General features: G+C 44.8%; 1 protein-coding gene across 4 annotated transcripts in view; it reads left to right on the top strand.

Moving 5' to 3' along the window:
- Positions 1–27,962, top strand: part of macf1a (microtubule actin crosslinking factor 1a) — a 235,137-nt gene that overhangs the window by 145,620 nt on the left and 61,555 nt on the right. For 3 of the 4 annotated variants that reach the window (XM_080296146.1, XM_080296147.1, XM_080296148.1), the window contains 39 exons: positions 26–209; positions 377–543; positions 1,319–1,497; positions 1,587–1,725; positions 1,804–1,997; positions 2,154–2,313; positions 2,412–2,495; positions 2,573–2,680; positions 2,823–2,921; positions 3,685–3,807; positions 3,925–4,016; positions 4,284–4,419; positions 6,795–12,944; positions 13,053–13,208; positions 13,381–13,596; positions 13,685–13,828; positions 14,021–14,308; positions 15,171–15,320; positions 15,475–15,708; positions 15,906–16,085; positions 16,173–16,346; positions 16,516–16,683; positions 17,814–18,005; positions 18,097–18,270; positions 18,514–18,637; positions 18,744–18,943; positions 19,094–19,411; positions 19,504–19,670; positions 21,060–21,216; positions 21,319–21,430; positions 22,271–22,333; positions 22,847–23,085; positions 23,227–23,356; positions 24,423–24,622; positions 25,052–25,279; positions 25,367–25,643; positions 25,860–26,452; positions 26,567–26,755; positions 26,835–27,041. In XM_080296146.1, the coding sequence (XP_080152272.1) occupies positions 26–209; positions 377–543; positions 1,319–1,497; positions 1,587–1,725; positions 1,804–1,997; positions 2,154–2,313; positions 2,412–2,495; positions 2,573–2,680; positions 2,823–2,921; positions 3,685–3,807; positions 3,925–4,016; positions 4,284–4,419; positions 6,795–12,944; positions 13,053–13,208; positions 13,381–13,596; positions 13,685–13,828; positions 14,021–14,308; positions 15,171–15,320; positions 15,475–15,708; positions 15,906–16,085; positions 16,173–16,346; positions 16,516–16,683; positions 17,814–18,005; positions 18,097–18,270; positions 18,514–18,637; positions 18,744–18,943; positions 19,094–19,411; positions 19,504–19,670; positions 21,060–21,216; positions 21,319–21,430; positions 22,271–22,333; positions 22,847–23,085; positions 23,227–23,356; positions 24,423–24,622; positions 25,052–25,279; positions 25,367–25,643; positions 25,860–26,452; positions 26,567–26,755; positions 26,835–27,041 (13,095 nt within the window). The remainder of the gene's footprint in view (positions 1–25; positions 210–376; positions 544–1,318; positions 1,498–1,586; positions 1,726–1,803; positions 1,998–2,153; positions 2,314–2,411; positions 2,496–2,572; positions 2,681–2,822; positions 2,922–3,684; positions 3,808–3,924; positions 4,017–4,283; positions 4,420–6,794; positions 12,945–13,052; positions 13,209–13,380; positions 13,597–13,684; positions 13,829–14,020; positions 14,309–15,170; positions 15,321–15,474; positions 15,709–15,905; positions 16,086–16,172; positions 16,347–16,515; positions 16,684–17,813; positions 18,006–18,096; positions 18,271–18,513; positions 18,638–18,743; positions 18,944–19,093; positions 19,412–19,503; positions 19,671–21,059; positions 21,217–21,318; positions 21,431–22,270; positions 22,334–22,846; positions 23,086–23,226; positions 23,357–24,422; positions 24,623–25,051; positions 25,280–25,366; positions 25,644–25,859; positions 26,453–26,566; positions 26,756–26,834; positions 27,042–27,962) is intronic. The other variant, XM_080296149.1, reaches the window with a different exon arrangement.

Raw genomic sequence — 27,962 nt, 5'->3', positions numbered from 1 at the left:
TCTCCCTCCTTGTCTCACCTTTCAGGTTCAGAGTCAGTCTCCATCAGAGCGGGAGCACGTCCTCAATCACCTGGAGTCCCAGATGGCCGACTTTCTGTCAGACAGCAAAGAGAGCTCGCTGTTCACGCCGGCCGAAAGACGAGAGCTCGAGAAGGACGTTCAGCAGGCCCAGCAACACTGCCAGGACCTGCTGCTCAACATGGAGACCGGTGAGTGAAGATGGACGGGCTCACACACGGATACATTTAGTTAATCTCTTGCTGACCTCTGACCAGTCAAACTGATGCAAATAATAGCTCTGCGTGTCTCAAAATGACCGTCTTAATCTGTTAATGAAAATAATCCACCTCGTTCCTCATCTTTTATTTTTCTCCAGTGGAGAAGGATGAGTCAGTCTCTCGGTCGTACCTGTCAGAGCTGCAGAACATCACCCTTTGTATTAACGAGGCTGAGCAGAGACTGATGAGAAGTATTGAGACTCCGCCTCCCATCCTGTTGTCAGGTGATGGTGCTGACAACACGGTCCAGATTAGAGAGCAGGAGGTGAGTTTGAGCTCCATCTGCTGCTTGCACACAGTTATTACCCATGTTATAAAGAACTGAGGGTTTTTTGCAGTATATTGTTGTCGTTGTCTATAAAGCCAGAGGAAGAAGCGCTCGTCCATTGATAGATTTGTTTTTGGATTAACCAAGAAATATCACAGCAAATACTCATCATACAAGTCAGCCTTTTTGGTGAGCAGCTAACAAGACAGATCTTAACAGACTTCAGTTAGTCCAGAATAAGGCGGCCAAAAATATATATATTTATAATAAATATATATAATATATATATTTAAAGCATCTTTTAAGCGAAATAAATAGCCTTATGCATTTAGAGAATTGGCTTCTATTCATAATTTCAAAAAACACTTAAAAGTCTATTTAGGCAGCTTTTAATTACTGTAAATATTGTAAGAGGGCAATAATGGAAATTTGTGTATTTTGTCTCAATGTTATTGATATTTATGTTTATATTTTCACAATAGTAAAACCTGACTGTGGATGTAAGACGCTATTTTGCATCCACTTTATTGAGTAATATTTTATTTGAGCAAACATTTAGCAACCACTGTTGTGGAAGCTATTGGGGTTCCTTATAAATAAGCAAATAAGCGATGATGATTACAACTGGTATTGAGTAGTATGGCTGTGGTCTGGAAGTTTCGAAACATTTACCACAGAGGAAGCTATTTTGATGAAGCAAAGCAGTTTTTATTTTAATTTTAAAGATTGTCACCATGTAGTTTAAAAATAAAGATGGTTCCTTTTTATGCAGAAGCTGCAGTCTGAGCTGGACAGCCTGCGCTCCAGTTTGGGTGACGTGTCTCATCGCTGCGTTAAGTTCTTCGAGGAGAAGCCCACCTCGTCCAGCGTTCCTGTCCTCCGGTCGGAGCTCAATCACGCTGTGGAGAAGATGGACAAACTGCACAACCTCTCAGCTGTCTACCTTGAAAAGTTAGTTAGATTTTTAGAAGTCATGTGAAACTTCTCTGCTCTTTTTGTTTCCCCAGATGATACGATTTGTTGTCCTTTTACATCTTTAGGTTAAAAACAGTGGATGTCCTGATCCGTAGCCTGGATGAAGCAGAGAGCCAAGTCAGGAAGTACGAGAACAGACTAAGTGAGGAAGACATTGTTCCTGCTGACACAACAGCCATTCAGAACCTCAGAGATCAACTGGGGGTAAGCCTCACCATCACATAAAGTCCTCTCATGTCTCTATAAAGATGAACCTCTGACCCTCTAACCTCTAACTTTCAGAAGTGGCAGGCTGAGCTTGGTGAGCAGGAAGGAGTCTTCCAGTCTCTGCAGGTGGAGGTACGTCAGGCCAAAGAGGCGGGGTCTAAGCTCAACAGGCTCCACCCGGACCGCAGCCCTGAGCTCGAGCGCTACCAGGACAAAGCCAATCAGATAACAGAAAGATGGAGTGGAATCAAAAGACAGATGGAGACACGGTGAGTGAAGATGCCTAAAAAGAAAAGGAGGAGCACGATTCATGTGTGTTGTGACAAACGATGTAACGATCTGCTTAGAAAAACTAACTGGATGCTGAACTTCTCAGGACGTTAGTGTGGAAAAGGATCTGAAGGTAGTTTTCTTTTTTTCTGCAGACGAGCGGATCTTGAAGCTCTGGGCTCCTCCCTGCAGCAGTACAGAGACGGCCACTCCGCTTTGATCAAGTGGATCGAAGAGACGACGGAGAGACAAGAAAACACACAGCCGGGACAGATGGACAGCAAAGCGCTGTCGGAACAACTGGCCCAGCAGACTGTTAGTGCCGCTGAATCCTCTGACTTACAACATGTGTCCAGATGAGAAAAACGACTTGAGCCTAAACATTTATAAATTCTGATTGTTTTTCTTTCCAGGCCTTGGTAGCTGAGATCGAACAGAATCAGACCAAACTAGACGAGTGCCAGACTCATTCCAAACAATACTGTGCCTCAGTGAAGGTGAGAAACCGTGACAGACGTGTCTCGGAGTGAAGGTACGCAGGAAACTTGATTCCTCTCGTGCTTTTATCTTGTAGGATTATGAACTACAGCTGATGACATTCAGAGCCTTTGTAGAGTCGATGCACAAATCACCTGTCAAGAGGAGAAGGATGCACTCTTCCTCTGACGCTATCACTCAGGAGGTAATTGGATAACTGTTTACCATCGTGATCATTGCAGGAGCTTTATTGTTTTAAGTAAATAAAGTTTGTTTGTTTTGTATTTGTCTGAATCTAATATCCCGCAGTTAGTGATGTTTGTTTGGGGTTTTTATTATCTCTTCAGTTCATGGACTTGCGCACACGCTACACAGCCTTAGTGACCTTAACAACCCAGCATGTGAAGTACATCAGCGATGCTCTGAGAAGACTGGAGGAGGAGGAGGTGACACTTTGATTCTCTTTCAGTGACTTTCTTGCTTTACACAGCGGTCATCTATTATTAACTGTTTAATTTACTTAGACACTACTTGTGGTTGCTGTAGCTCACTGAATCGAAGAGTTGCTATTATAACTTCTGTTCCCTGAGTGGATGAAGCTCCTATGCTTTTGAGTATTGCCACCAGACTAGCAGAGATCTGGCTATCAAATCTGACCTCTCGGCAGGCAACACAGAGAAGCAACACTGCAACATAACAACAGAAAGTGAGAAAACTTTAACTGGGAAGTGTAGATTTAATTGTTCTGTCCAGGACATACTGGTCTATCAGAACTGGGCAGAAATGCTTGAAAGCTGGAAAAGCAGCTAGCAGCTCCAAATAATTGATGTGCAGCTGGCACTGCAGTCCAAACCGCTCGCAATGCATCCCCATACTGGGTGTCTAGAGTTAACATGCAAGGTGCAGTTATCAGAAGCCTCCGGAGGAGGTGACGCGACACCACAGGCAGAGAGTACCGTGTCAAAACCTGTATAAGAACTGAGGGATGTTTGTGATGAGAAGGGTGTATGTCTGCAGGTGGTGCCTGTGATATGTCATCACAGGTCATCTGCCTGAAAGTTGTGAATAGAGGCGTCTTTGGTCAGGAGACACAGAGGTGTGATATCTCATACTGTATGTGCTGCACAGGTGAATTGACAAAAAGGGATCTTATGTGAAATCTACTGTTTAGTGTCATTAATTTTTGCTTTCTTGCCTCTATCTGTGCAGAAAGAGGTGGAGGAGGAGAAACAGGCCAGGGTGGGGCAGGTTTCAGACCTTCTGGGCTGGGTCAAAGGCCTCCAGGGACGCGCTGGTGGCCCCAACGCCGAGTCTTCTCTGGCTGCTCAACAGGTACTGTTTATACATATGCAATGAATGCGAAGGAGACTGTTATGTTGGTACCTCGTTTAGTGGTACATGAAGGTTGTTATGTTGTCAAATAGATTCTTCATCTGTTTTTTTCTGCAGGCCATCAATGAACAGCTAGCAGCCAAGAAAGATCAGGTGGCTGAAGCTATAAGGAGCACACAGGTCTTCCTTCTGTCGAAACAGGCCAGCAAGTAAGTTAACATGCATGGACTCCTCACAGAGAGCAGTGATTTTTAAATTGTCCTCCCAGCCAGCAGTGCACGCACCACAGGGGCCACTTCTGTAGCAACCAGCGGGTAAATAGAAGTTAGGATTAGATGATGATAACTGCCAACTTCAAACAATCACATTATAAATTTTATGTCAAAGCCACTGTAAAGCATCTTTCCAACACACATGCAGACTAATGTTAAACACCTAACTACACCTGTTAACCTTGTCCCTTTTTTCTTCTGTAGGTTGTCCCCAGAGGAGCGGGCACACGTGGAGGCTCAGCTGGACGAGCTGAAGACCACCTACAACCAGCTGTGCGACAGCTCCACCCAACAGCTGCAGCAGCTGGAGCAGCAACTGGCCAAAGAGGAGGAAAGAAAGGTAGATCGGTTTGGCTGGGGTGGGCCGAGCGGGGAGAAGGGTGTCTGCAGATTTATGGCAAACATGTATTCTGCTTATGCGAGCTTAAACAAAAATAACCACAAAGGTACTTTTATAAAATGTTCCTTGAGTCTGAATATCTTTGCGAGCGAAGCGTGAGTTTATATGTGGGCCAGCAAATTATCATCTATGTTGTTCAGCATGTTGTGTGTTCACCGATTTGCATTTCTGAAAAACATCACCAGTCTTGACGAATGTCACTCATTGACTTGGTTTGGTTTAACAAACACCGACGGACCCTGTTCAGATGTGTATTCAGATCCTCTGTAATAACCATTTCTACCAGGATGACCATCTTTTTGGTCATCACTGGAGAAATAAGGGTTGCTAAAATAATTTATACATCTAGAATACACTGCAGTGTTTTGTTTTTGGTATAAGAAACCTCTGCAGCTCATTAATCAATATATGGGTGTTAAAGGGAAATGTCAAAAGGACAGAAAACAACTGGAATACACCGTCTGAACTGGGCCTCAGCATGGAGTGATCCACTCTCACATTATCATATAAAAGCCTGCATTCATGTCATTAACTATCACCAACCCTGATTTTTATCATCCTCATTGTCACCGTCATCATCATTATCATCAGAAAATACATCTGCTGAGCTGCTAACATGGTTAATACACGGCCTTAGTGGTGCCGCACTAGATCAGAGCTTCCCAGGTGACGCTAGTGAGGGGAAAGCTGTAGAGCTTTGCTTTTCATTCTTAGAAACTGTCAAAAAAAGGTACATCCACATTTTTATGTCATCCCAGCATCGAAAAAGTAAAATGTTACTTTTCTTTATACGGTGGTGAAATGCCACTGCATAAAGTCAGCATTGCTTTTTAGCATTTTTCTGCATACGTTTACCCCATGTAGATGTACAGTCATCCAAGGGGAATCACACATTCCCAGCCCTCACACTCTCATACAAGTGTTCCTCCCCTTCATTTGAAATACATTACATCATCCCTGGATGTGTGAGAGAATTTCAGGTTTGAAGCTCTCATTTATGACACTTCCTAGTTTTTAACAGTTGCACTCATAGTTGATTTTTGTGTAAATGTTTTATGGTTTTACTAAAAATGCTCACTAAAAGGTAAAGTAGAACTTTTCAAGAAGTCACTTTTGTATTTTAGAGTGTAAGTGCACCAAAGGCCAGCTATGCAAAAACAAAAAAAACAACGTCACCATTTGAGCATGTTGTGTCCAGATCACAAGAGTGTGTGTGAGAGAGAATGACGTTTTTGTGTTTGTTCTAATGCATACTATTAATGTGTGAAACTTTTAAACCAGCATTTTGCTTGAAAATCACTAACAGCTGCCAACGGAGAGTTGTGGACATCCAAGGATCAGAAAACAAAGCAAAACAGGACTTTGATAAACATCATTAGTCTATTTTGTGATTGCAGGTTAGAGCAGCTGCATGGTTAGTTTTAGTGCCATCCAGTCTCATGGAAATGTATTATGTAATGTGTGATGCAGTTAAAGATACAAATCTGCAATAATAATCATAATCTGTGCAAATCAGCAGGTAAACTTACTATCAGAAATGTGGAAATACTGATAAATATTTATGTTATTTATCACTATTTGCCACATATTTGCCCCACTCCCGATCAGCTTTCACTGAGCAGTCATGGTTTAGTATAGTTTCAGTTTGTACCTTAGTCAGTTTAACATTAGGTCAGTTTGAGGTTTTGACGTCAAAGCAGTGTTAGGAGTCTGAATGAAGAGTGGCATGCAGAACGCTAACAACCAGCTTCTCACCTGTCGCGCCTCACTCTGCCGAGCCATAAACTGGCCCATTAGTGTGTGCACAGCAGGACGGGCCCAAACGGTAAGTAGCGCTCGCTTTCTCTCTTACCGTTGCCTTTAAGTTTTTCTCGTGTAGTTTTTCTTATTCTCCTCAACTTCTGAATACTTGTGTGTTCCTTTTTCTGCTGTTGTTTCCCCTTATCTAGCGCTTCTTTCTGCATTTTTGTTAGGAATATGCTTTGTTGCATGCTTACTGCTTGTCCTAGAATAGTGATGGTAAGTATTAAAATGCCTTTTAATTTAGTAGAAATTAAAACAAGTTCAAAATATAAATTATCAAATTGCTAACAGAAATATATATAGTGGCATTTTTAAACATGGATAAGCTGTTTTGTGGCAAGTGGTTGTGGGTTTTCTTCTCTTTTTTTTTTCCTGATTCTACGATCTGTCATAGTGTAGTGTCACATAATAACAAATTAACATTACGTAATATGCGTGCTGGCTAAAACTGCCAGGTCATAAAGAAAAGAGAATGAATATCAACTGGGATTTTGGTTTCTTTCTTTTTGCAGAATGAGATTGCCATTGCTGGAGTGATTGACCTGAGTACAGTGGAAACATTCCCAGTATTCCCAGCAGCTCAACGTGGTCTTATTGACCAGGACACCTGCCATGTTCTGCTAGAGACCCAGCTCATTATGGGTGGGCTCCTTCAACCTGACTCTCCTGTCAAACTTTCACTGGAGCAAGCTCTAACTCGAGGCCTAATTGACAGCCATACCAGACAGTCCCTGTCTGAGCTTGAGAGCGCCCTGTATTTGGTGGAAAACACCAAGACTGTGAGTGATGAACAACAAGAAAATGCCTTGCCTATAGTTATAGCCATGGAGACCGGGCTAATCAGAGAGGAAGTGGGACTTCGCATTCTCCAACTCCAGATGAACACTGGAGGATTGAGACATTCAACTGGAAAAATGTTGAGTTTGGAGCAAGCAGAAGACAAGAGACTTTTGTCTCCCAGAATTATTACCAAGCTCCAGTCGAGACTACAACACAGAGAGCTGATTGATCCAAACACAGCTGAAAAAGTAAATCTCTGTGAGCTGCAGCTCCAGTGTGTTCTCGATGATGATTCAGGGCTTCTTCTCTTCCCTGTCAAGCAGCAGCCTGGAGGAACAGTTTGCCTCCGTTCTGGAAGAAAAGTCGGTATTTTCCGTGCTGTGCAGGAGGGACTGATTGATCGGAAAGTTACCGTACGACTTCTTGAAGCTCAGCTTTTTGCCGGTGGTATTGCAGACCCACGATCTGGCCATCGACTGACAGTTGATGAAGCAGTTCGCCATGGGCTTATGGACCAGGATCTAGCCTGTGCCATGTTAGCACGTCAACTGCAAAATGGGGGCATTCTAGACCCTTTCAGTGGAGAGCGCCTGGACTTAGAAGAGAGTATTCGCAGGGACCTTCTCTCCCCTCGTTTGGCTCTGTTGGTCCTTGAGTCTCTCTGGACTTTTATGGGCTTGCTCTGGCCTGAAACTGGAGAGGTTTTACCCATTGCTGAGGCTGTTCAACAAGGTGTGATCTCGGGGGATCTAGCAAGGAGCACCCTGAGACAACGACATGCCATTGGGGCTTTGTACAACCCAGAAACCCTTCAGGTGCTGCCCCTGAACAGGACTGCTGAAAATGAATTAGATCCCAGTGCGGTCAGTTTTCTCAAAGAAATCCACATACCAGATGTTCTTTCCAACATGACCCAGTCAGGTAACCCATCTCTAAACCGCCACAGCTGGGGTTCCACTAGCTCCTCCTCTCCTCCATCCTCTCCCCTGCCTCCATCATCTCCCACAGGCCTTGTGTGGGAAACTACATCAACTAATGGGAAGGATCCTGAGGAACAAGCCAAACACAAGCTGCTGTTTCACCTCATGACTCACAGCTATGTAGATGCTCATTCTGGAAAGCGCCTCGTGCTGCTTGACCCTGAGCTAATGATAATGATCAAGGACGCTGACATGGTTGCTGGAGAATCTGCTCGTCAGGTTGAGCCGCTAAGCAGTGTGGCTACAGATAAGCTAGATAAACTGGAAATGGGGGAAAAGATTAGTTTGGCAGGTAATGGAGTGAGTGAAGGTGTCAACGACAGTTCCAGTTTAGTCACACCAAGTAAGGATTTTGAGATTAACGATAGAAGTGGCCTAGAAGAAATGCATGATGGGGAAGGAGACAACAAATCACTGCAGCAACCATCAGAACCCATAGAAGAAGACTTAGCCATTTCAGCTAAATATGAAATTGCTGGTGATAAAAGTGAAAAGGTAGATGAACAAAAGAAAGAAATGACCAGTTGGGACAGTTTAGCTTCAGCTAAATACCTCAACGATGAAATAACAAAGAGCCCAAATGAAATAATACAAACTGAATACCAACCCATGGATAGTCCTGTGCGAGACAGTGGAAGTACAACTGCAACAGAAGTTATTGAAATGGCCACAGCACCACTCAAATCAGAGGATAATGTTGAAAGGAAGACATTCAAAGAGCTCATCCCAGGGGAAAAACCAAATGAAGATGTTAAATTAACAGCATCCCAAGAAAGGAAAGATATAAAAGATTCCCAGGCTGAATCAGAAATTATAAAACAAAACGTGGCTGTAAAAGAGACAGACTCAAAGCAAGCTAAACCACAAGTTGATATCTCTGAAGCAGTAGTGGAAAAGCAAGAAGAGGATGCTGAACTGGAGAGGATGGTCATGCAGCTCAAACAGGGAGGTCTAATGACAGAAGAAGGGGAAAAGCTGCTGCCAGATGAGGCAGTAGCCCAGGGTGTCCTTCCTGGCCATACAGCTGTTAAATTAATGGCTAAAGCCGGTTTGTTTGGGGGCTTCCTAGATGCCAGCAGTGGGGAGTCACTTACCATGGAGGAAGTTATGCAGGAGGGTTTACTAGATGAAGATCTAATGTGGGGTGTCCTAAAGTCAGATAAAACCCTTGCAGGGGTTGTTGATGTGGAGAAAAGGCAGATCTGTGGGGTGAGGGAGGCAGCTCAGGCAGGGTTGATTGATCCCAACACAGCCTCTCGACTTCTGGAAGCCCAGGTGGCATCTGGGGGGATTGTTGACCTGCGTAGGGATAAGAAAGTCTCTGTGACTCTAGCAGCAAACCTGGGGCTGATTGAAGATGATCATAGAGAAGAACTTGTAGCACTGGAGAAGGCATGCAAGGGAAAGGATGCAGATTCCTCAACATTCCTCAAGAAAGCCAGTTTGCAGCTTCAGATGGAAGGTGTTCTCGACCCAGAGTCCAAGTCTCCAGTTCCTATAGAACAAGCTATTCACAAAGGCTTAATTAGACCAGAGGAAGCTTATCAGGTCTTGGCTAGGCAAGTGGCTGAAGGTGGTATAATTCACCATCCTTCAGGCATGAGGCTTCCAGTTTCTGATGCTGTTGATAGAGGACTAGTAGATCGGTCCGTTGCTCCTGGGTTAGAGGAACTTGAGTGGGTCTACCAAGGAAAAGTCAGTCCTTCACATCGCCCAGAAGCTTTTGTTTTCCAAGCATCAACCGGAGCTATTTCAGACCCTGACACTGGAATCAAACTTACTTTGACAGAGGCTGTTACTAAGGGTCTTCTAGATAAGAACAAAGCCAGTGAAGTCATGGCTTCTCCTACAGTAACTCAAGGAGTTCTTGACCCCCAAACAGCACGGATTGTGCCCTATTCAGAACTTGTAAACCAGGGTAAGATAGATATTGAAACAGGTAAACGCTTCTTGGAGGTGAAACCATTCCGTGGTGTTCAGGATAAACAATCAAAGGAAACACTGACCCTTCCCGAAGCAGTTGCATTAAAGAAAGTTGATCCAGCTCCAGCATTTAGACTTCTCCAAAGCCAGGCAGACAGCGGTGGGATCATTGATATCAGAACTGGAGAAAGGCTCTCGCTGCCTGAAGCTTCTAAGAGAGGTTTAGTTGGAGATGATATGGTCACAGAAATAGCTACAAACCAGTTTTTGAAAGGAGGCTTAGTTGATCCTTCAACTGGACAACGAGTCTCAGGTCTCAATGTTGCAACTGCTTTAGGACTGATATCTAACAATGTGGCTTTGGAGATTCAGGAGAAAGTGATGTCAGTAGAGACCGAGGGTGGTGAAGAAAGCTCTACACCCGTTGCCTCATCAGATAGTACGTACAGCCCTGCTATCAAATTTTCAGCATCAAGTCCAGACAGTCCATCAAACTGGTCTGATGTGAACACTGAGGAGCCCACGAAATCTCCACCTTCAAAGAGAGAAGCAGTGCAAGATGAAGAGAAAACACTGACATCTGTACTTTCAGATCAGTTAAAGTTATATGACACGATTGCAGATGAGGACAAAGTGGACAAACCTGAGTCAGGGAAAGAAAAGACTTCAAGGCAGCCGGACGAGTCCATGGACATCTTATTTAAGTTTGCAACTAATGTTGAGAAAAGAATCCAGCAAGCCATAAAAGAAATTAAACCACAGAAAGACACCACTAAATCACAGAGTCTTCCTGAACAGGAGGCAGATGAGAGACTGCAAATAAATGATGAACAAAGGAAAAGCATTATCAGAGATTCTGTAGAAGTCAAGCCGACACAAATCTATCATGCTGACAAAGATTTACAGGAAAAGGATAGAACAGGTGTCAATGGGGAACCTGTGCAGGGTGGGGAAAAAGAGCGTGTTCCCGAGGATGGAAGATTGAAGCCTAAGACAACGAGTCCTGTGGCAGCAATGGTTATAGATGACAAGGAAAGCAAAGAGGGTGATGAAATGTCAAATTTGGGCGAAGAGGAATCTAGAAAGGATGATGTGGCAGTGCAGAAAGATGATGGCATAAGAGAGAAGGTCCAAGTGGTGGAGAAAGCGAAGCCCTTAAAGGTTGAAGATTTAGAGATCAAAACCAGCACTCGTTCTGAAGAGTCAGCACAGTCATTGACATCTGCTTCCAAAGAGTCAGAAAACAAAAGCAAAAAGAAGAGGAAAAATAAAAAGAAGGGAAAAGGTAAAGAGACAGAGGGCGAAACACACCCTTCAGAGATAAAGCATGCATCTCAAATTTATCAAACTGAGGAGGAGATGGAAGGAAAGTCTGGAGCTGTTAATGCGACTACAGTTGAGCTTGCGTCACAAGACGTAGACAAGAAATCACAGATTCATGGTCAGGGAGCTTCTGAAGGGCAAATCGAAGGCATAAGGACTGATGAGAAATTTGAGGTTGAGAGTAATTTGGTGAGACAGGGACAGAAAGAAGCCTTAAAACCAATCGCTGAACCAGAGAAAGAGGCAAATAAAATATTAACAGCTACAGCAAAGGCTGATAAGAGAGAGGAGATGAAAGGGAAGTCTGAAGAAAAGGATTCTGTCGCTCAGCAACCAGAAAAACCAGAGAGCATTCAGGAGGTGAAGGAAAGGAAAGAGCATGAGCTGCCTCAGAAATCCCCTCTGCCAGACACTGAGAAAGCGGCCTTGATCCTGAAGGCCAAAGAGAGTATTCTTAAAAAGGTGTTTGAAAAAGGCGTGAGTGAGAAACAGGCTGCTGAGGAGCTGCAGGCGCTGCGCAAGGAGGTGGGGAAGAAGGAGGGTAAAGGTATAACTGTTAGTGATGTAAAGGCACAAACTCGGCACGCTAAGGAGGATGGAGTGGAGAGTCGAGCTGTAAAAGAAGACACTGTCAAGACATCCGATGGTTTATCTGAAGAAAGTAAAGAAGAAGAGATGAGTGTCAAGGTGGACAAAATGAAACTGAGAGAAGTCAAAGAAAATCTGCCTGTGGAGAAACCGTTGGTCGAGGAGACCACGGAGGCTGAACCGCTGGAAGTTTCTTCAAATGAAAAAGAAAAGGATGCAACTTTTGGAATGGAAGAGACACAAAAAGATATTAAGACAGCTGCATCGGTCCAATCTAAAGAAGCCCAGCCTAGTAAACAAAGTAAGAAGAGCAAAAGATCCAAGAGGCTGAAAGTGGCTGAAAAAGCTGAGCCTGATACTGAGAAGGCACTGAGCAAGGAAAAAGTGGAAGTGACTGCAACAGAAATTACCCCAAAATCCACTCTGGAAAGAACAGATTTGGAAAGCTCAGGTTTGATTCAGGAGCAGAAGGTAGATTCTGAGAGTCGGTCACTAACGAGGGATGTCCTCTCACCTTCGGCTGGTGAAGAGACAGTTGAGGTGGAGACCCCTGCAATTATTATTCCAACAGTTGAGACTCTTGAACAAACTTCACCACAGAGGCCCAGTTATCACGTGCAGGACATCGTACAAGCGGAAGAAATCAGTGGCGGGAAAGACAAATCCCATTCAGGCACTGGAGGTGTGATCGAAGCTGACCTTTCTCACGATGGACACAAAGTGGAGACTCAGTCCACAGCTCTGTCCGCTGCTCTGTCCACAGCTCAGCCCACAGCTTCTGATCCACAGCCTGATAAAACAGCTGGCAAAGGCAGAAAGAAGAAAAAGCACCAACCAGTCAAAGAAGAAGGCACCGATACTCCTGCATCAGAATCTTTAAAAAACCAACAGCAACATCTTGAATCTTCAGAAACGCCGGCTTTGCTCTCAGAAGATGCTGCAGCTGAGTCTGGATCACCTGTAGTCCCACAGTCTGAGACCACCACTGAGACCTGGGCAGAGGATGATGCCAGCGAGAGTCCCCAACAGGTGTCAAAGAAAGAGGAAGCATCATCTGTGACTGGCAAGGCAAGAGGAAAACTTGTGAAGTTATAAATATTTTTATTTATTTATTTATTTTAAAGCCCTTCGGTTGGTCAAAGCATCTTTAAAGTGTGTTTTGTTTTCTTCCCACAGTCATCATTGATGCGTCAAGAATGCTTGGAGCACGACCAGCGAATGGTGGCCCTGCTCTCCATGGTTAGACACATCGAGGTCCAACTGAAGCAGCAGCAGCAGCAGTCTGTTGGTCGCAGCCTCATCACATTGGAGGACATCATCAGACAGACTGAGGTGAAATTCACACACACAAACATGCACACTGCTTTTAATGCTTAAATTTGGTTTGCAGCTTAGATTGGCATTTGTTTTCCGTGCGAGACAAACCGGTCAGCCGGTTTAAGGATTAGTGTCTTAATCAAGAATCAAGAAAACTTTTGTTTTCTTTTCCTAATCTGTCTCGCAGACTCTGGACCTCGAACTGCGCGACATGGAGCCTGAGATCAACAAAGAGGCGGAGGCGGCTGAGCGACTGCTGAAGCCCCAACCGAAAAATGTTCCTCCTCAACTCCTATTGGCCCTGGAAAAGGATGGGCGGAGCTTGGCTCGAGGATACGAGGCTGCCAGGGCTCTTTCTGAGGGCATTCTGCAAAGTCTACGAGACCACAGAGACTCTTATAAGGTAGCAGAAACAGATAAATAACAGAGGGTAGCACACATATATATAATAGACAAAGGCATCACTGACGGTGCTCCGACTTTTCATTCAGGATGCAGTCACAGCTGAGCAGAAGTCACTGGGACAACACGTGGAGAGCTTGCTGTCTTGGCTGACAGAGACAGAGACTCAGATGGAGAAAGAGAAGAAAAATGACGGTTCAGATCAGCTCACGCAGCAGCTGACTCTTTGCAAGGCAAGTTTTCTAGAAAGAATAAATTGTATTATAAGCATATATACATTTGTCATGCTTTGAACCTGTGGATTTAAATAATTAGCAGTATTATTGCTTGGTATCGTAAACATGGATCATATGGAGGGGTGGGGACACTGGTTCACTGATTTGTTCTGCTGAGCATTCATTTGTTTGTGTGAAACTTTCCTTCAGGAGCTCCAGTCCTCTCTGATGGCTCGCTCTAGCGAGGTCAACAACGTAGTGTTTGACATTCAGGTGTTCATCTCAGAGCGGGCGCAGGACCTGGCCCCTGAGCAAAGCAGGCATCTTCTGGGGCAGCTTCAGCAGCTGCAGAAGGCCTTCCACAGAGCTTCCGGTCAAGCCCAGGCCTGGGCTGACGCCCTCTCAGCCCAGAGAGACAGGGAAGAGGAGCGGCAGCGCAAAGAGAAGGAGAAAGAAGAAGAGAAGGAGAAAGAGAGGCAGAGTGCGAGGGAGAGAGAGGTTTGGAAAACGATGATTGAGATGGTTTTAAACGCTGCGCAAACACTCGGTTAGCTTTCATATTTAACATCGTTTGTTGCCATGCTGTTAACTGTCATCATGCTAAAAAAGCTCATGTTTCATGAAATCTGATGTGTCGGATTAGAAAAGCCCAACATAATCTCGCTAACCTCCACCATAGTTTCAGCTTGTAGTGCCATTACACATCGACTCAGACCTGATCTCCTCGTCTCGGGTTTGTACTCGGACCACTGCTGCTGTTTTTGCAAATGCTTTGCTACTTGACAGTATCACCACCCTCACTTCTACTACCGAAACTTTTTATGCAAGTGTGTTTGCTCCTCTGCATGTCTCTATAACATGTGTATTATTAACCTGTTTGCCTTGCTGTTCCAGATTGCCACTGAAGAAAATCGCTTGTGTCACGGCGGTAAAGTAAAGCCTTGCTGGCTACAGCGCGTCACTGTTTTTCCTCTTGTCTCATCTGAATACCTGGGAGAAAGAGGAAAAACAGCAAAAATAAAACAGATACTTGTTTGATTTCTCTTTGTATTGTTTGTTTGTTGCTTGTCAGACACGTTGATGTAAATGTGTATGTGTGTCTGCCTCTGTGTGTGTTTTAAGTGTGAACTCTGGACACAATCTGCTCAAAGCTTGGCAATGTGCACTACAAACGTATAGCATCTTAGTAGTCTGTGCTTCTGTTAAGAGGTATAAAAATGGTAAAACAAAATCACGAGTGGGCCGTTCCTGAAGTGTTTATGATGGACTCGTCCGTACGAGGTTTGGTCAGGATCAGTTTTCCTCACATTTTCTTTCTTTCTGGATCTTTGCTTTTCCTTCTCTCTTCCATTTCTCTCAGGTGGTTCAGCAGCAGAAAGCAGAGTGCTCTCAGAAACTGGAAGGCCTCAGCATGTGGTTGGCTGGAGCTGCCAGCCTGCTGGCCAGTCAGAGACCAGGAGCAGAGTCAGGTGATGTGGATATCCTGCAGGAGAAGCAGAGGAAACTAAAGGTGTGAAAGTCCTACATTAATCTATCTTTCTTGTTTTTGTGTATAAGATTCAGCTCAGTAATTCTGGATATCGCACTTATATCATTAAAAATTTTAGTCATTTAAATCCTTAATATTTAACGGAATATTTCTATTTCTTTGTTTCTGTCTTCAGGAAGTCCAGAAAGACCTCCACACTAAAGGCGAGGGCATAGCTGAGGCCATCAGGTCTGTGGAGGAGCTCCTGTCAGAGCAAGGAGAAACCCTGAGCCCAGAGGAGAGGGAGAACCTCCAGGCGGCGCTAACAAGAATGAAGGAGCAGTACAGTGCTCTGACAGATTCAACCAGCACCACGCTGTCTGAGCTCGACACAGCCATTAATAACACTGTGCAGCAGAACACACAAAGGGTAAGAGCAGCAATGTGGTCGTACATCTGTCAGAATTTTAAAAATCCCCTTGTTAAAACAACTATTTTTACCCATTTCTGAAGATATTTTTTCATACATTAAAGACATTTTAAAAGTTAAAACCTGACATTTAAAGCAACTAGGTTTTAATTTAACGTCTTCCACCCTCCACTCTGCTCCTGTCTTCTCCTCTCCAGGCGAAAGCAGTGGAGGAACTACAGGAGACCCGAACTCATATAGACTCCCTCCTGAATGAACTGTCCACCCTTAACCAACCTGGAAAGACTCTAGCTGGATCTTCAGCAGCCCAGGATGTTATTGATTCCCCTTTTTCACCACCAGAGGGCGCTGTGATGTCACATACTGAGATGCTACAGGTTAACTCTCTGATCCATGTTTGGCACATTTTGATTTAAATGCCTTACAATGTTACAGAGTTCTGACCGATATCATCTTTCTGCCAGGCGGAGCTTCAGCAGCTCCAGGCTCAGCAGGCACAGCTGCTGCAGATCACCCAGTCGACTCGGTCCCTTTTGGAGCAGCCTGACACAACAGTTCCTCCTGAAGAGAAACAGCGACTCAGGGCTGCCCTGGACCAGCTGCAGGCTCAGCACCAGGACAAACTGAAGAGCTGCCAGGTACTAAAAGTATAAATATGTGTATAAATAGTGTGCTATTCTCCATACATAATATGTGCACTGTCTAGGAATATCTTTTTTGTTCAGTTGCAACTTAATGAGGTAATTAGTGATTTGTGTTTAGCCCCTGTGGTAACTGACTGCCTCTCCTGTATCGTTTATCTTGTAGGACCGTCTGAGAAAGTCTGAGGCTCTGAAAGATGAGCTGACAAAATTCCTCCAGGAACATGGGAGTTTGGGTACCTGGCTGGAACAAAGTGAACGGGATCTTCGTTCTCTTGGCGAAGGAGAAACAGATGCACAAGGACTTAAGGGCAGGCTAGACGAGCACAGAAAGGTACATGGAAGTAGAGTCCAGCCAGTCGTTGCTAACACAGATGGTTTCCTTCATTATGAAAGGTTTTTTGTTTTTTACAGAAAGAAAATGCTTAAGATAATTTGGAAATGATGTTATGACATAGTTTTTACACTAGAGCGACAGCATCTCCAGCGTTTACAATACTGTGAGAACAATCATCGGAGCTCAGCAGGCAGGGGTGCAGAGTTGAGCTTTGTCTTCATGTTGGGTTATTATCTACACTGTGAAAGTTAAGACAATAAGCCTTTTCAAAATAAAACCAACCTTTTGTATGTATGTTGCATCAATTTTAAAAAGTCTAGGAGAAAGTACATGTTACAGCATTAAAACCTTGCCTGTTTTCATCTGTTATGTTCAACGCTTTTATATATTTCAATATGAAGTTTCTCATGAAGATCACAAACTTATACATATGGACTGTTTCCAAATGGGATGCCAGTATTTCTCCACAAGAGGGAGCTGTTGTATCAAATTAATTTTTCACATGATGCTGACCTCAGTCCTGCAGATAGAGACAAGGTGGTGATGCCACTGGGTGAGCTGCACATCTGTAAAGCCTTTTTTCCCTCTCAAAAAAGAAGGAAAAAGCAAACCTTTAGAAGTTCAAACTCTGTACTGCATCTACTACTGAGCAGAAAATTCTCCAGGCAGACAAGTTTGCTTGTGGCGTTGTGGCTCTGCAGTTTGAATGAATTAGCCGAACGTGGTTTTTGCTGCTTTGAACTGAAGTAAATGGGCTGGGCCCAGATTGAAATCACTGTTCTAATGTATGTTTTGTTGTTGTTGTTTTTCTTTAATTATCCATGGGTGACTAAGTTTCCACGCTCCAGTTCAAGTTATCCATATGTTTTTATATAGTCTCACATGTGGGAGGGGGAGGGAAATTCCACTTTACCAGTTTAGGATAATTTACTCATGAAGAGTCCCCTGGTACCTCATTTACAGTGTTTTATGTGTTTTCCTTACACGTTTTCCCCACCCATTCTTGTAATTTGAACTGATGACCTTCTGATATAATCGTGCTTTCCATGAAAACTTAAAATTATATTTTCCACTTAAACTCTGTGAATTTATTCCCAATTGACCTGTAAATATATCTGTAATTCCAGCTTGCCGAAGATGTGATTTGCCACAAGGCGGACTTGCGCTTCGTTTCCATCTCGGGTCAGAAAGTTCTGGACTCTGTTCAGGGAGCTCTGGAGCAAGGTGGTGGTTCAGATGCATCTCTGGAGAGCACCAAGCAGCTGGTAACTGACAATCTACAGGATGCCAACCACAGATACACCACTCTACACACCAAGGTGAAGGAAGTTCTGATAATCATGAGGAACTGTGCTAAACGCCACATTTGGTTCATGTATATGCTTAAAAACCTTTGTGTGCTATGTGCAGTCAACAGAGTTGGGCAGCCGTTTGTCCGGCCTGTTGGAGAGATACCAGCAGTACCAGGATGAGGTCGTCTCCCTCCACTCCTGGCTCAGCACTCAGGAACAGAACCAAAGCATAGCGAAGGCCAGCGCAGAGACAGACCCGCAGAACCTACAGAACACACTACGACAAGTACAGGTGAAGCATGCAATGACCAACACCTGCATTAATGAGCACAAAATGACAGAGAAAAGAGAAATTATGCAATTGAGACACATTCAAAAACATGGCTTAGTTTGCAGTCTTCATTCCATAGCTGTATACCATGCAAAGAAATTATGAAAAACATTAATTTAATTTTTCAGATAACGAAAAAAGGCTGTAATATTTGTGAGGATTATAGGAAATATTTATGGGTTTTATGGGTATCTCTATTTCCAGCTGCTTCAGGATGAGCTGGCAGAGCGCTCGGTGCAGCTGGAGAAGGTGAAGAGGGCAGGAAGAGATCTGGTCAGCACAGATGAATCTCCTTCCCTGAAAGCTGTTGACATCCTGTGTGCTGCAGGTGATTTAATCTGCCAAACACGTTGACTTCAGTTATAATCACAGACCACAGAGCCTTTATTTGGGCTCTTTCACAGCTTGACTTGTTTCGCACACTTTCTCTTTAGATGGCTTGGAGAAGAGATTCGACTCCCTTTCCACATCTGTCTCAGAACGGGCCGAGCAGCTGCAGACAGCTGTGGCCCAATCTGTCAGCGTCCAGGAGGGCCTCAAGGGTCTGCTGAGCTGGTTGGACAAACTGGCTCTGAGCCCTGGACCAATTGAACCCACTGCACAGGCTGTACAGGATGCCCTTACTCAGAACCAGGTGGGATAATTACCAAAAGAAAAATGCTGAATTTTTTCACAAAGTATAAAACATCTGAAAACAAATTGCCTGAATTTTGTAGGTTTATAGTTATAATAAATATCCATCCTACTCTAAAAGGACCTCTTTTTTTTCATCTTTCTTGTTCAGAAACTTCGGCAGGAATTACTCTCCCGGCAGGGCAGTGTGGACGCAACACGAGACTCTGTTTCCAAACTGCTTCACACCTCAGACGCCTCCACGGCTTCAGGCCTTCAGGGGAGTTTAGAAGATCTGACTCAGCGCTTCACTGCAGCACAGGCCAGCCAGGCTGAGAGGGAAGCTGAGCTCAAAGGGCTGCTGCCCAAGCTGGAGAGCTACGAGCGGCTGGGGTCAGACCTCCAGGTCTTCACCCAGAGCCGAGTGAAGGCTCTGAGTCCTGTCGGTCAACCGGACCGCAGCGTGGACGACTACAGGCAGACCATTGAGGTTAGCAGGGTCGACAGATTTTCATTAATAGGTCAGTGGATTGGTCATACGGTGGCTCCGTCCAACATTTTTGTCTGTGTGTGTTTTCTCAGGAGGTCCGATCGGAGCTGGAACAGGAAGCCGGGCAGCTGAAATCCTTCTGCAACCTTGGCACCGAGCTCAGCCAATCAAAACCCTTCAGTAATACTCAAAGCTTATTGGACAATGTCAAAGAGGTCACTGATGAATTCAACCAACTGGAAGAAAATGTAAACGAAAGGTAAAAACACCAATGTGAAAAATGCACTTTCAGGTTGTGCAGCTGTAAATGTGAATAAGTGTTTTTAAAGGGACCCAAACTGTGTTGTAAGGAAAGAGTTCATGCTCACAAGTTTTTGGGGGTTTTTTGGTGTTTGTTTGTTTTTTGAGTAATAAAAATCATAGAAAACAAACTTTTACAGCTAATGTCCCTTTAAATTTAGATAACTTGGTAATTTAAGACTTTTTTTTTATAACAGTATAATATAGAATTTAAATTCAAGTGTGCAAGTTTCCTAAAAGAGGATGATGCAGCTCCTGTCTCATCAGTTGCCAGGTTCACTATAAAATACACAAGAGGGCCCCAGATACAAATCTCTGAACAGTGCCATGGCTCCTTTATTTACCATTTGCTCCCAGATGTGTGAATCATAAAAATGTCAGCCCGTTCTAGACTTACTTCAAATGAGACGACCTTGGAGATGAATTCAGAGCAAACCTAGGATGTGGTTTGATTCGTCTAAGATTGAGTTTTATCTACTTTTAAAACACTTACTGTGTGAGTGGAGCGGTTTCCAAATTTTGTTTTCTAAATCTGTAACCTTCACAAGGCACCGGTTGCTATGCCTACAAGGCCTGACGTTGTATCAGTGAGCAGCCACACTTAAAGCCTGTCAGCAGGGGGTTGGGAATTTATAAATACCATCAGTCTGGTGCAGATTTATTGGATTATAGTTCAGATTGGTGGGGCAGTCAGCCTTCTGTAAAATCAACATATTATTTCTAATTTTATAGTGGCTAAACGGCACTCATACGACGTACTGTAGGATGTGGGTTTGTTTTAATCTTACGTGATGTTTCTCAGTACTGGGGTACAGTACTGTGTCTCTCTGTGTGAGCCTACTGTATTCAAATGAGTGTGAACTGATGTGTTGACCGGGGTACTAATATAAGCAGAGTTCACATGGCTCATTGTCCGTCCTATAAACTGCCCGCTCAGATAACTCCCAGCCTCGAATCCCGAGGGAGAGAAAATAGCAGCGTGATAATGATACTGCTCCATGCCAGACGTCTTCTCAGAGCTGTTTTGTCTGCAGGCAGTCAGCACTTTTCCAGCTTTAGCCCGACACAGATCACATACGCAGAGGGAGGTCAAGGCTGGACCTTGGCTGGTTCATGTCAGCAGTGTTTTGTCTGGGCATTTTTCTGTCTTTAAAAAATTACAGTGGGTAACTGTTTATACTGTAATGGATCACATGATTACTTGACATTAAAATGAAAATTAAAAAATGTGTTTTTTAAGCAGAACTTTCCCTGCTCTGGTTCTCCGTACGTTCTCTGGTCTCTGTCTACGACTTGTTTTCTTCACGTTGTCGTCTTCCTTCCTCATCGTCTGTTTTTCCACACACAGGTTTGCTGCCATTCAGGCCTGCGAGCAACAGCTGCTCCAGTTCCGCGGCCTCTCCAGCTCCCTCGTCAGGTGGCTTCAGACAGCACAGGACCAGCTGCCCTCCAAAGAGGCCAACCTCAACACCGAGGGCCTGCAGAGGAGAGTTCAGCAGCTTAAGGTTAATTAATTTGGCTGTAAATGATTCATACAATGTGAATCATGGGAAAAAAATATATCCATGCTACTTGAAACGACTCCTTAAAATGCTTTATGACTTCAGGACTTGTTGCACGACTGGGAGTCGCAGGGATCCCGAGTTCAAGAGCTAAACAAGACGGGCTCCGAGCTGGAATCGCTCATCATCGATATCACCGCTCCTCAGACCAAAACGGGTAAGAACGAGGATGCAGAAGCTGCCAATCAATAAGCACTCTCACACTCTGCTTCAGTTTAAATGACTTTGTTTACGCATGAGAGCGCTTTTAAGTGAGAATTACAGACGGTGTGGGCGGGGGGGAATCATCGGAGGATTTATAAAGTAATTTGACCTGAGGTAAACAGATATGAAAAACAAATCATGAATTAAGAACTGCAGGAAGGCGACGACAAAAACAACAAGTGTAATGAATCTGTATTAATAATCAGACCTGTCGCGGTACATTCCTGTGATACAGCTAAGCTATGACGGCACGTTTAAATAATGAAGGAAACAGGGAGCGCTGCCAACTTCTAAAACAGTTTGTTACCTGCAGACTTTGCAGGGAAACCCAACAAAACCACAAACTAAATCCCAGACTTTTCCAGTTATTTTCTCTGGCTTTGGACCACATCAGAAACATTTGTATCCACTCACTTCTAGGTGTTCTGCCCTCTGGTTACATGGTTGGAGATTCTTGTGTACACATCTTAATAGTTAAGTCAAATAAAACCAAAACAGAAGTAGGCGAATGGTGTGAGTGTTTATCTTGCTGTGTGTTACACACATTAGATTCCTGTGTCCATGTTCAGACTGTCTTTTTCTCCCAAGTCTGTCTCTCAGCGTTCCTCACTTCCTCCCGAGCATCCTGTGCTGATATTGTTTGTACGCTGGCAGATGTTTTTGGTACCGTTGAGCACCTGTGTCTGAACCTTTTTTCAAACCCGTTGGTTCGTCGCTCGCCACGTTGATGTTTGTGCGACGGTGTTTGCATGAGCATGTTGTACTCAGTCAGCTGTGTGTGTTTTTCTCCCAGGTGCTCCTCACATCAATGGCTCAGCAGGTCCCAGCAGTGTCAATGGCATTCACACCTGTAAAGGTGAGCTCTCCCTCCAGCTCGCTCTCTGTCCTTTTTCTCCATCAAGCCCGACTTAACCGTGTGGTGTCTTTTCACTCGCTGTTTATTATATAACATCTCAGCAGCACGCGTATTCACAAAGGCCAGTGAGACGCCGCTGCACAACCTTTGTGTAGTCAGAAGCAGCAGACCCCACATGGTTAAAATGAGAGTCTAACATGAACCTCAGAGAGTTGACCACCACCTACATTAGTGGTGCTTTTAGAGAGTGTTCTCTGTTTTACCCTTTCCTGTGCCCCCACTCTGTCCTGTCACTGCTGGCTTTCTGTCCATCCAAAACACAGCAGGTATATTTATTACATTAAAAAAAATACTGGTGTCTCCACTGCTTCACTCCAAAGTTTCTCTTTATGTACAGTTGTGGGTCTTCCTATCCTTTTGCTCTGAGTTTTTGCCTGTTTGCTGGTTTTCTCTGTTCTGGTGTATTCGGGGTTTTCTAATATGTTCGGGGTTTATGCCTTTTTTGGCCCTCAGATCTGACAGAGCTCCAGGTAGCAGTGTCTGATGTGAACAGTCGATATGACGCTTTGGGCGGGGAGTTAAAGGAGCGTCTTGGTCAGCAGCAGGCCTCGCTGGAGCTGAGGCAGAAGGCCAGGCAGGGCACAGAAGAGCTTAAGAGCTGGCTGACAGACAGAGAGGAAAGCCTGAAACAGGCACAGACCGCCTCTCCCTCCAAACCGGAGGTGGTACGAGCTCAGGCCCAGGAGAACAAGGTAAAGGATAGACTCTAATGCTTTGTGGTGCCTTTTTTTCTTTGGTAAAAATGCAGCAAAGTCATCTGTTGTCTGTTATCGCCAAGTTTTGTTTGCTTTATTGAATAGCTTTGATATGCAGACGTTGTTTTTCTTCTGCAGGCCCTGCTGTCAGAATTGGCCGAGCACTCAGGAAAGGTGGAGGAGCTGAAGAGCACGCTGAGGAAACTGATTGCTGAAAACCCAGATTCACCAGAAGCAGACACCTGGAGACAACAGCTGCAAGAGATAGGTATGTGCTGTAGGTGACGGCGGAAAAGGTGATGTAGGACTGGACAAGCCTCTAGTATGGAGACAAGAGACGGGAAGGGCTGAGCTTAGCGTAGTTTTAAAATAATGTGATGGGAGTGTTTCCGTTGGATGAAAAAATAAATGTATGAAGGATGCTCAATGAGTTGCCAAGTATGCACTTACCTGTGCAGTACACCCCAAGTAAATCCTGTGTGTAGGAAACGGGAATGAGCACTGCACTGCGCAGTACTTTTGGAGAGATTCATTATGAAGACGATGCACTGTGTCAAAGCCTGAGCGATTCACGCAGAGGAGATGCAAGTCAGTGATGTAGAGAACAAACACTGCCTGAGGGGCTTGACACAAAGAAACGCTGATTTAGAGAAATATGACTTGTGATACCCGTAGCAGTCAGGGAGTTTATGTTCCCTCATGTCAAGTTTGATAAATATGAGAGGACAATAAGAAACAGATAAAAATGCAGATGACTGTAGATGTAGACTGTGCTGGAAACGTAATCTTTCCAGACTTCTTTAAATGGCCTTAAAAGATGACGGTTTTTTTTGCTTAGTTGAAAATGGCTCTGAAGGAAACTTGCACGTTACTTCAGAATTTGTAATAACTTTTATATGAGATGACGAGAAGGTGAAATCAATACCGTCCAGGGAGAGAGTGGGAAGCGTTCCTGTCGGAGCTGTTTGTTCACTCGAATACTTGATATTTTTACCCTATGAGCGAACAGAGACAGAAATATGTAAGGTGAAATCCAAGAAGGAGGCCTTTATATTTAATATTTCATAAAGTCTTTTCAAAGCCATGTGGACCGAGTACACACACACGCACTGCAGGATGCCCAGAACATGAGTCAGTGAAGGAGACAGAAGAGGTAGGAGGGGCAGGGGAAGAAAAATCTAATATGACTGAGCTGTAATGTTGCACAGCTAAATGAAAAAATATTCCCTAAACAATCTGTTCCCTTTGGTTAGTTTTTAGATGAGGAATATACAAACACGTTCATCAACAGTTTGACTGAAGTTTTCTCACGTCTGCTTTGATTACTTCCTCAGACTCCCGCTGGCAAACGGCTAATCAGACCGCGGCTCAGAGGCAGACTGAGCTCGAGACGTGCGCTGATAGGCTGGGCAGCTTTGCCTCAGCGGCCAATCAGTTGGGTCCTTGGCTGAGGGAGAAGGAGCTGATGATGAGCGTTCTTGGACCCCTGAGCATCGACCCCAACATGCTCAACACACAGAAACAGCAAGCACAGGTATGCTCACCTTATAAAGCCGGAAGTGCTGTTGGCCATGTGGTCCTATGTGCAAATTTCTCTTCATCTTCTGGTTCGCTGATTTAATAGGTTGAAGTTTGCCCGTGGTGAACGGTGATAGACAGATCACCTGCCAAGTATTTTTGAAAGTGCCAGCTCTTTTCGCAACAGTTTACACGGACAAGTTCCCAGATGGTTCTGTCTAACAAACCATCTGCTGTGTCAGGTTACAAGTACGTGGCAGAAAATGTAAAAAGAATTAAAGCTCTGAGTAGGTGAAACAGTGATGTTCAATGAAAATCCAGCACAAGAAAAAGTGGGGGGGTTTCTGCAGGCTTTCAATTCTTAGACAGATTGTATGTTTTTGATATCGACAGGTTACTTCATTGAATTTGTAATGATGCCTTTGATCTTTCCTCTTTCCTTCAGTTCATGCTGCGGGAGTTTGAGACCCGGCGGCCACAGTTTGACCAGCTGACTCAGTCAGCTGAGGGCATCCTCTCCCAGACCGGTGACTCTGCTCAGGACCCCAAGGACCTGGCAGAGGTGCGTTCTGAACTGGGCTCCATCTCCCAGCAGTGGGAGGACCTAACGAGCAAATTGACACAGAGGTCGAACCACATCGATCAGGCCCAAGGAACCAGCGAACGGTACCAGGTAAGACTGAGACAAGTCGAGAGGTTTCAGCAGAATCTTGAGTCACATTCCTCATGTGGTGGTAAACATTTCTAATCTCCCATTCAGGCCTTGCTCCGAGATCTTTCCTCCAGTCTGTCTGCTCTGAGTGAGAGGTTGGATGCTCAGGCCTCACTGAGCGCTCAACCCGAGGCACTGAAACGCCGCCTGCAGGAAACCGGAGAGATCCGATCTGTGCTGGAGAGAAGGCGGACCGAGCTTGCCGAGGCGGAGAAGCTCTGTCAGGAGCTGAGCGCCATCGTGGCTGAACCCTACCTGAAAGAAGAGCTGAGCAAACGACTGGAGGGTGTCAGCGGGCCGCTCAAGAGTTTGGAGGAGCGTGCAGGTATGTGGAGTTTATGTGGCACATTGAATGATTATCATTACTATTTTACAATTTTTATTATTGTTATGATTGATAATTGTTGATGCAAAAACCTGCTACTAACTAACTCACTGATAAATACATCAGAACCTTCTGAAGTCCTTTTTGTCATTTTTATTAATGTACTTGTTTGGTGTTTGTTTCTAATTCCTCTTGCTCTGCTTTTCTTTCCTTTAGCTGACGGTCTGTCTCAGCTCCAGGCTGCCCTGTCGTCCACCCAGCAGTTCCAGCAGATGTTTGAGGAGTTGCGCTCCTGGCTTGACAAGCAGACAGATCCTAGAGAATCATCAACCGTCGCCCTGCCCTGTCAGCCGGAGGCCATTCGCTCCCTGCTGGCAGAGACAGATGAGCTCCAGCGTGGGATTGCCAGTCAGCGAGGCTCCTACGAGCTGATCCAGGCTGAGGGAGCGTCGCTCCTCGCCACTCTACCAGTAGACGAGCGCTCAGCCCTGCAGGCCCGTCTGACCTCCTTGAGACAGGACTGGGAGGGCCTGAACCACAGGATCTCAGACAGGGAGGCAAGACTGAAAAACACTCTGAACAAAGCAGAAACTTACCAGCAGCACAAGGCTGAGCTGGTACCGTGGTTAGCAGACTGCGAAGGGAAAGAAAAAGAGCTACAACCATCACTTGACTCGTCTGCCCTGGATGAAGCCTCGCAGAAAGCACGAAATCTGTCCCTGGACATCGAGAGACGACAACCTCTACTTGAAGCCTTTAATGCTGCATCTGATCAGCTGCTGGAGCAGTGCTGCATCGGGGAGGAAGAGGTATGGACTGAAATATGGAGACTGATAAATCCATTCATCTGATTGGCGATGCAAGATTAAAATGTATGAAAAAATCTAAAGTTCAGTAAATGATAAACACATGTTTTTTTGTAGGTACGTGATGAGAAGGCTCAGCTGAACCGGAGGGTAGATGGACTGGGCGAAAGCCTCCACAATCGCACCGCCCAGCTGGAGGAGCTGGCCAGCCGTCTGAAGGAGTTTGAAGAAGGTAGACAGGCAGTGGAGAGGAGACTGGAGGCTGCCAAGCACCAAATCGAAGTGCAGGAGGCTCTAGGACCTCAGGTACTGAAAAGCATTGATCATTAACCTTCACACTTACGTTATTGCCAGCAGTGACCACATCGCCTTCTTTCACATTCAGGCATGCAGTGCCAAAAGCCTGGAGAGGTTGAGAAGTCAGCAGGAGAGTCTGAGATCCTTGCAGCCTCAGGTGGTCTACCTGAGAGACCTGGCTCAGGGGCTGGTGCAGGATGCACCCCAGACACCAGGAGGCAGCACAGAGGGAACACGGAGACTCCAGGAGCAGGCCAAAGATGCAGAGAAAGAGTATGAAGATGTTACTGACAAGGTGGGGAGCAGGGTCATTGTAATTAAAAAGGGAGGGGGTTTGTTAAAGTTTCTTTAATGTACTCGGGCATCAGATACATCTGTGTTTATCAAAAAGGGTGAACTTCCTATTCCCTGATTACCTGTACGTGGCCTGGAATTGTCTAAAATATACTTGATGCACATATTAAAGTGCCAAATCTGCCACCCGGGAACATGCTTTGGTAAAACAGCAGGATGTGACAAAGGGGCAGTGATGAAAGGAGCCATAAAAGTTGATGAAACCCAACCAGCAATTTTTGTAATCTGGACTGAAGACATGTTTTACCACCGGACGAACGATTTATTCCAAGGGTCATTGTGTGAGAGGGTGTCTGATCTAGTGAGTGTGCCAGTGAACTGAGGGAGAGCAGAACAGCTATAGCTGTCAGAGGAGTTTGGCTGTTAATGTTATAGTAGTGATGCTGTGTATGGTCGGTGTGGACGTTCAGCACTTTGTCACAGTTTGAAATGTAAACCAGAGCGTTCAGAATTCAGCGCCCATAACGTTTCATCTTATTTCTGCAATCCAGCTTCCATATATTCCATTTAAGGTCACAACTACCACACAACTTCTCACTGTATACAGTATCGAAGCCATCAGGCTACGCTGGGATCCTCTAAGATGTTTTATTTACCTTTTTTAAAACAAGACAAACTATCGATCTGATGACATTGCTGCCGAGGAAACAGTTCTGCGGTGCTTTGCGCAATGATGCTTCTACTGTCCCTTCCTTGCACCTACACAGACGAAATCTATTTATACTCGCTGCTGTGTTGCATCATTTTCTGGTTTGGTCACACGTTGTTCTCTAGCCTTGAGCTGTTGCTTTGGACAGAAAATATTACCACACAGGCTTCTCTCTGTCTGATTAATTTGTGGTTTGAACAAGCAGTCTTCTGT

This window comes from Astatotilapia calliptera, chromosome 22 (assembly GCF_964374335.1).
Source record: "Astatotilapia calliptera chromosome 22, fAstCal68.1, whole genome shotgun sequence".
NCBI lineage: Eukaryota > Metazoa > Chordata > Actinopteri > Cichliformes > Cichlidae > Astatotilapia > Astatotilapia calliptera.
The sequence above is the reverse complement of the archived record's forward strand: the minus strand, read 5'-3'. Positions and strand labels throughout refer to the sequence as shown.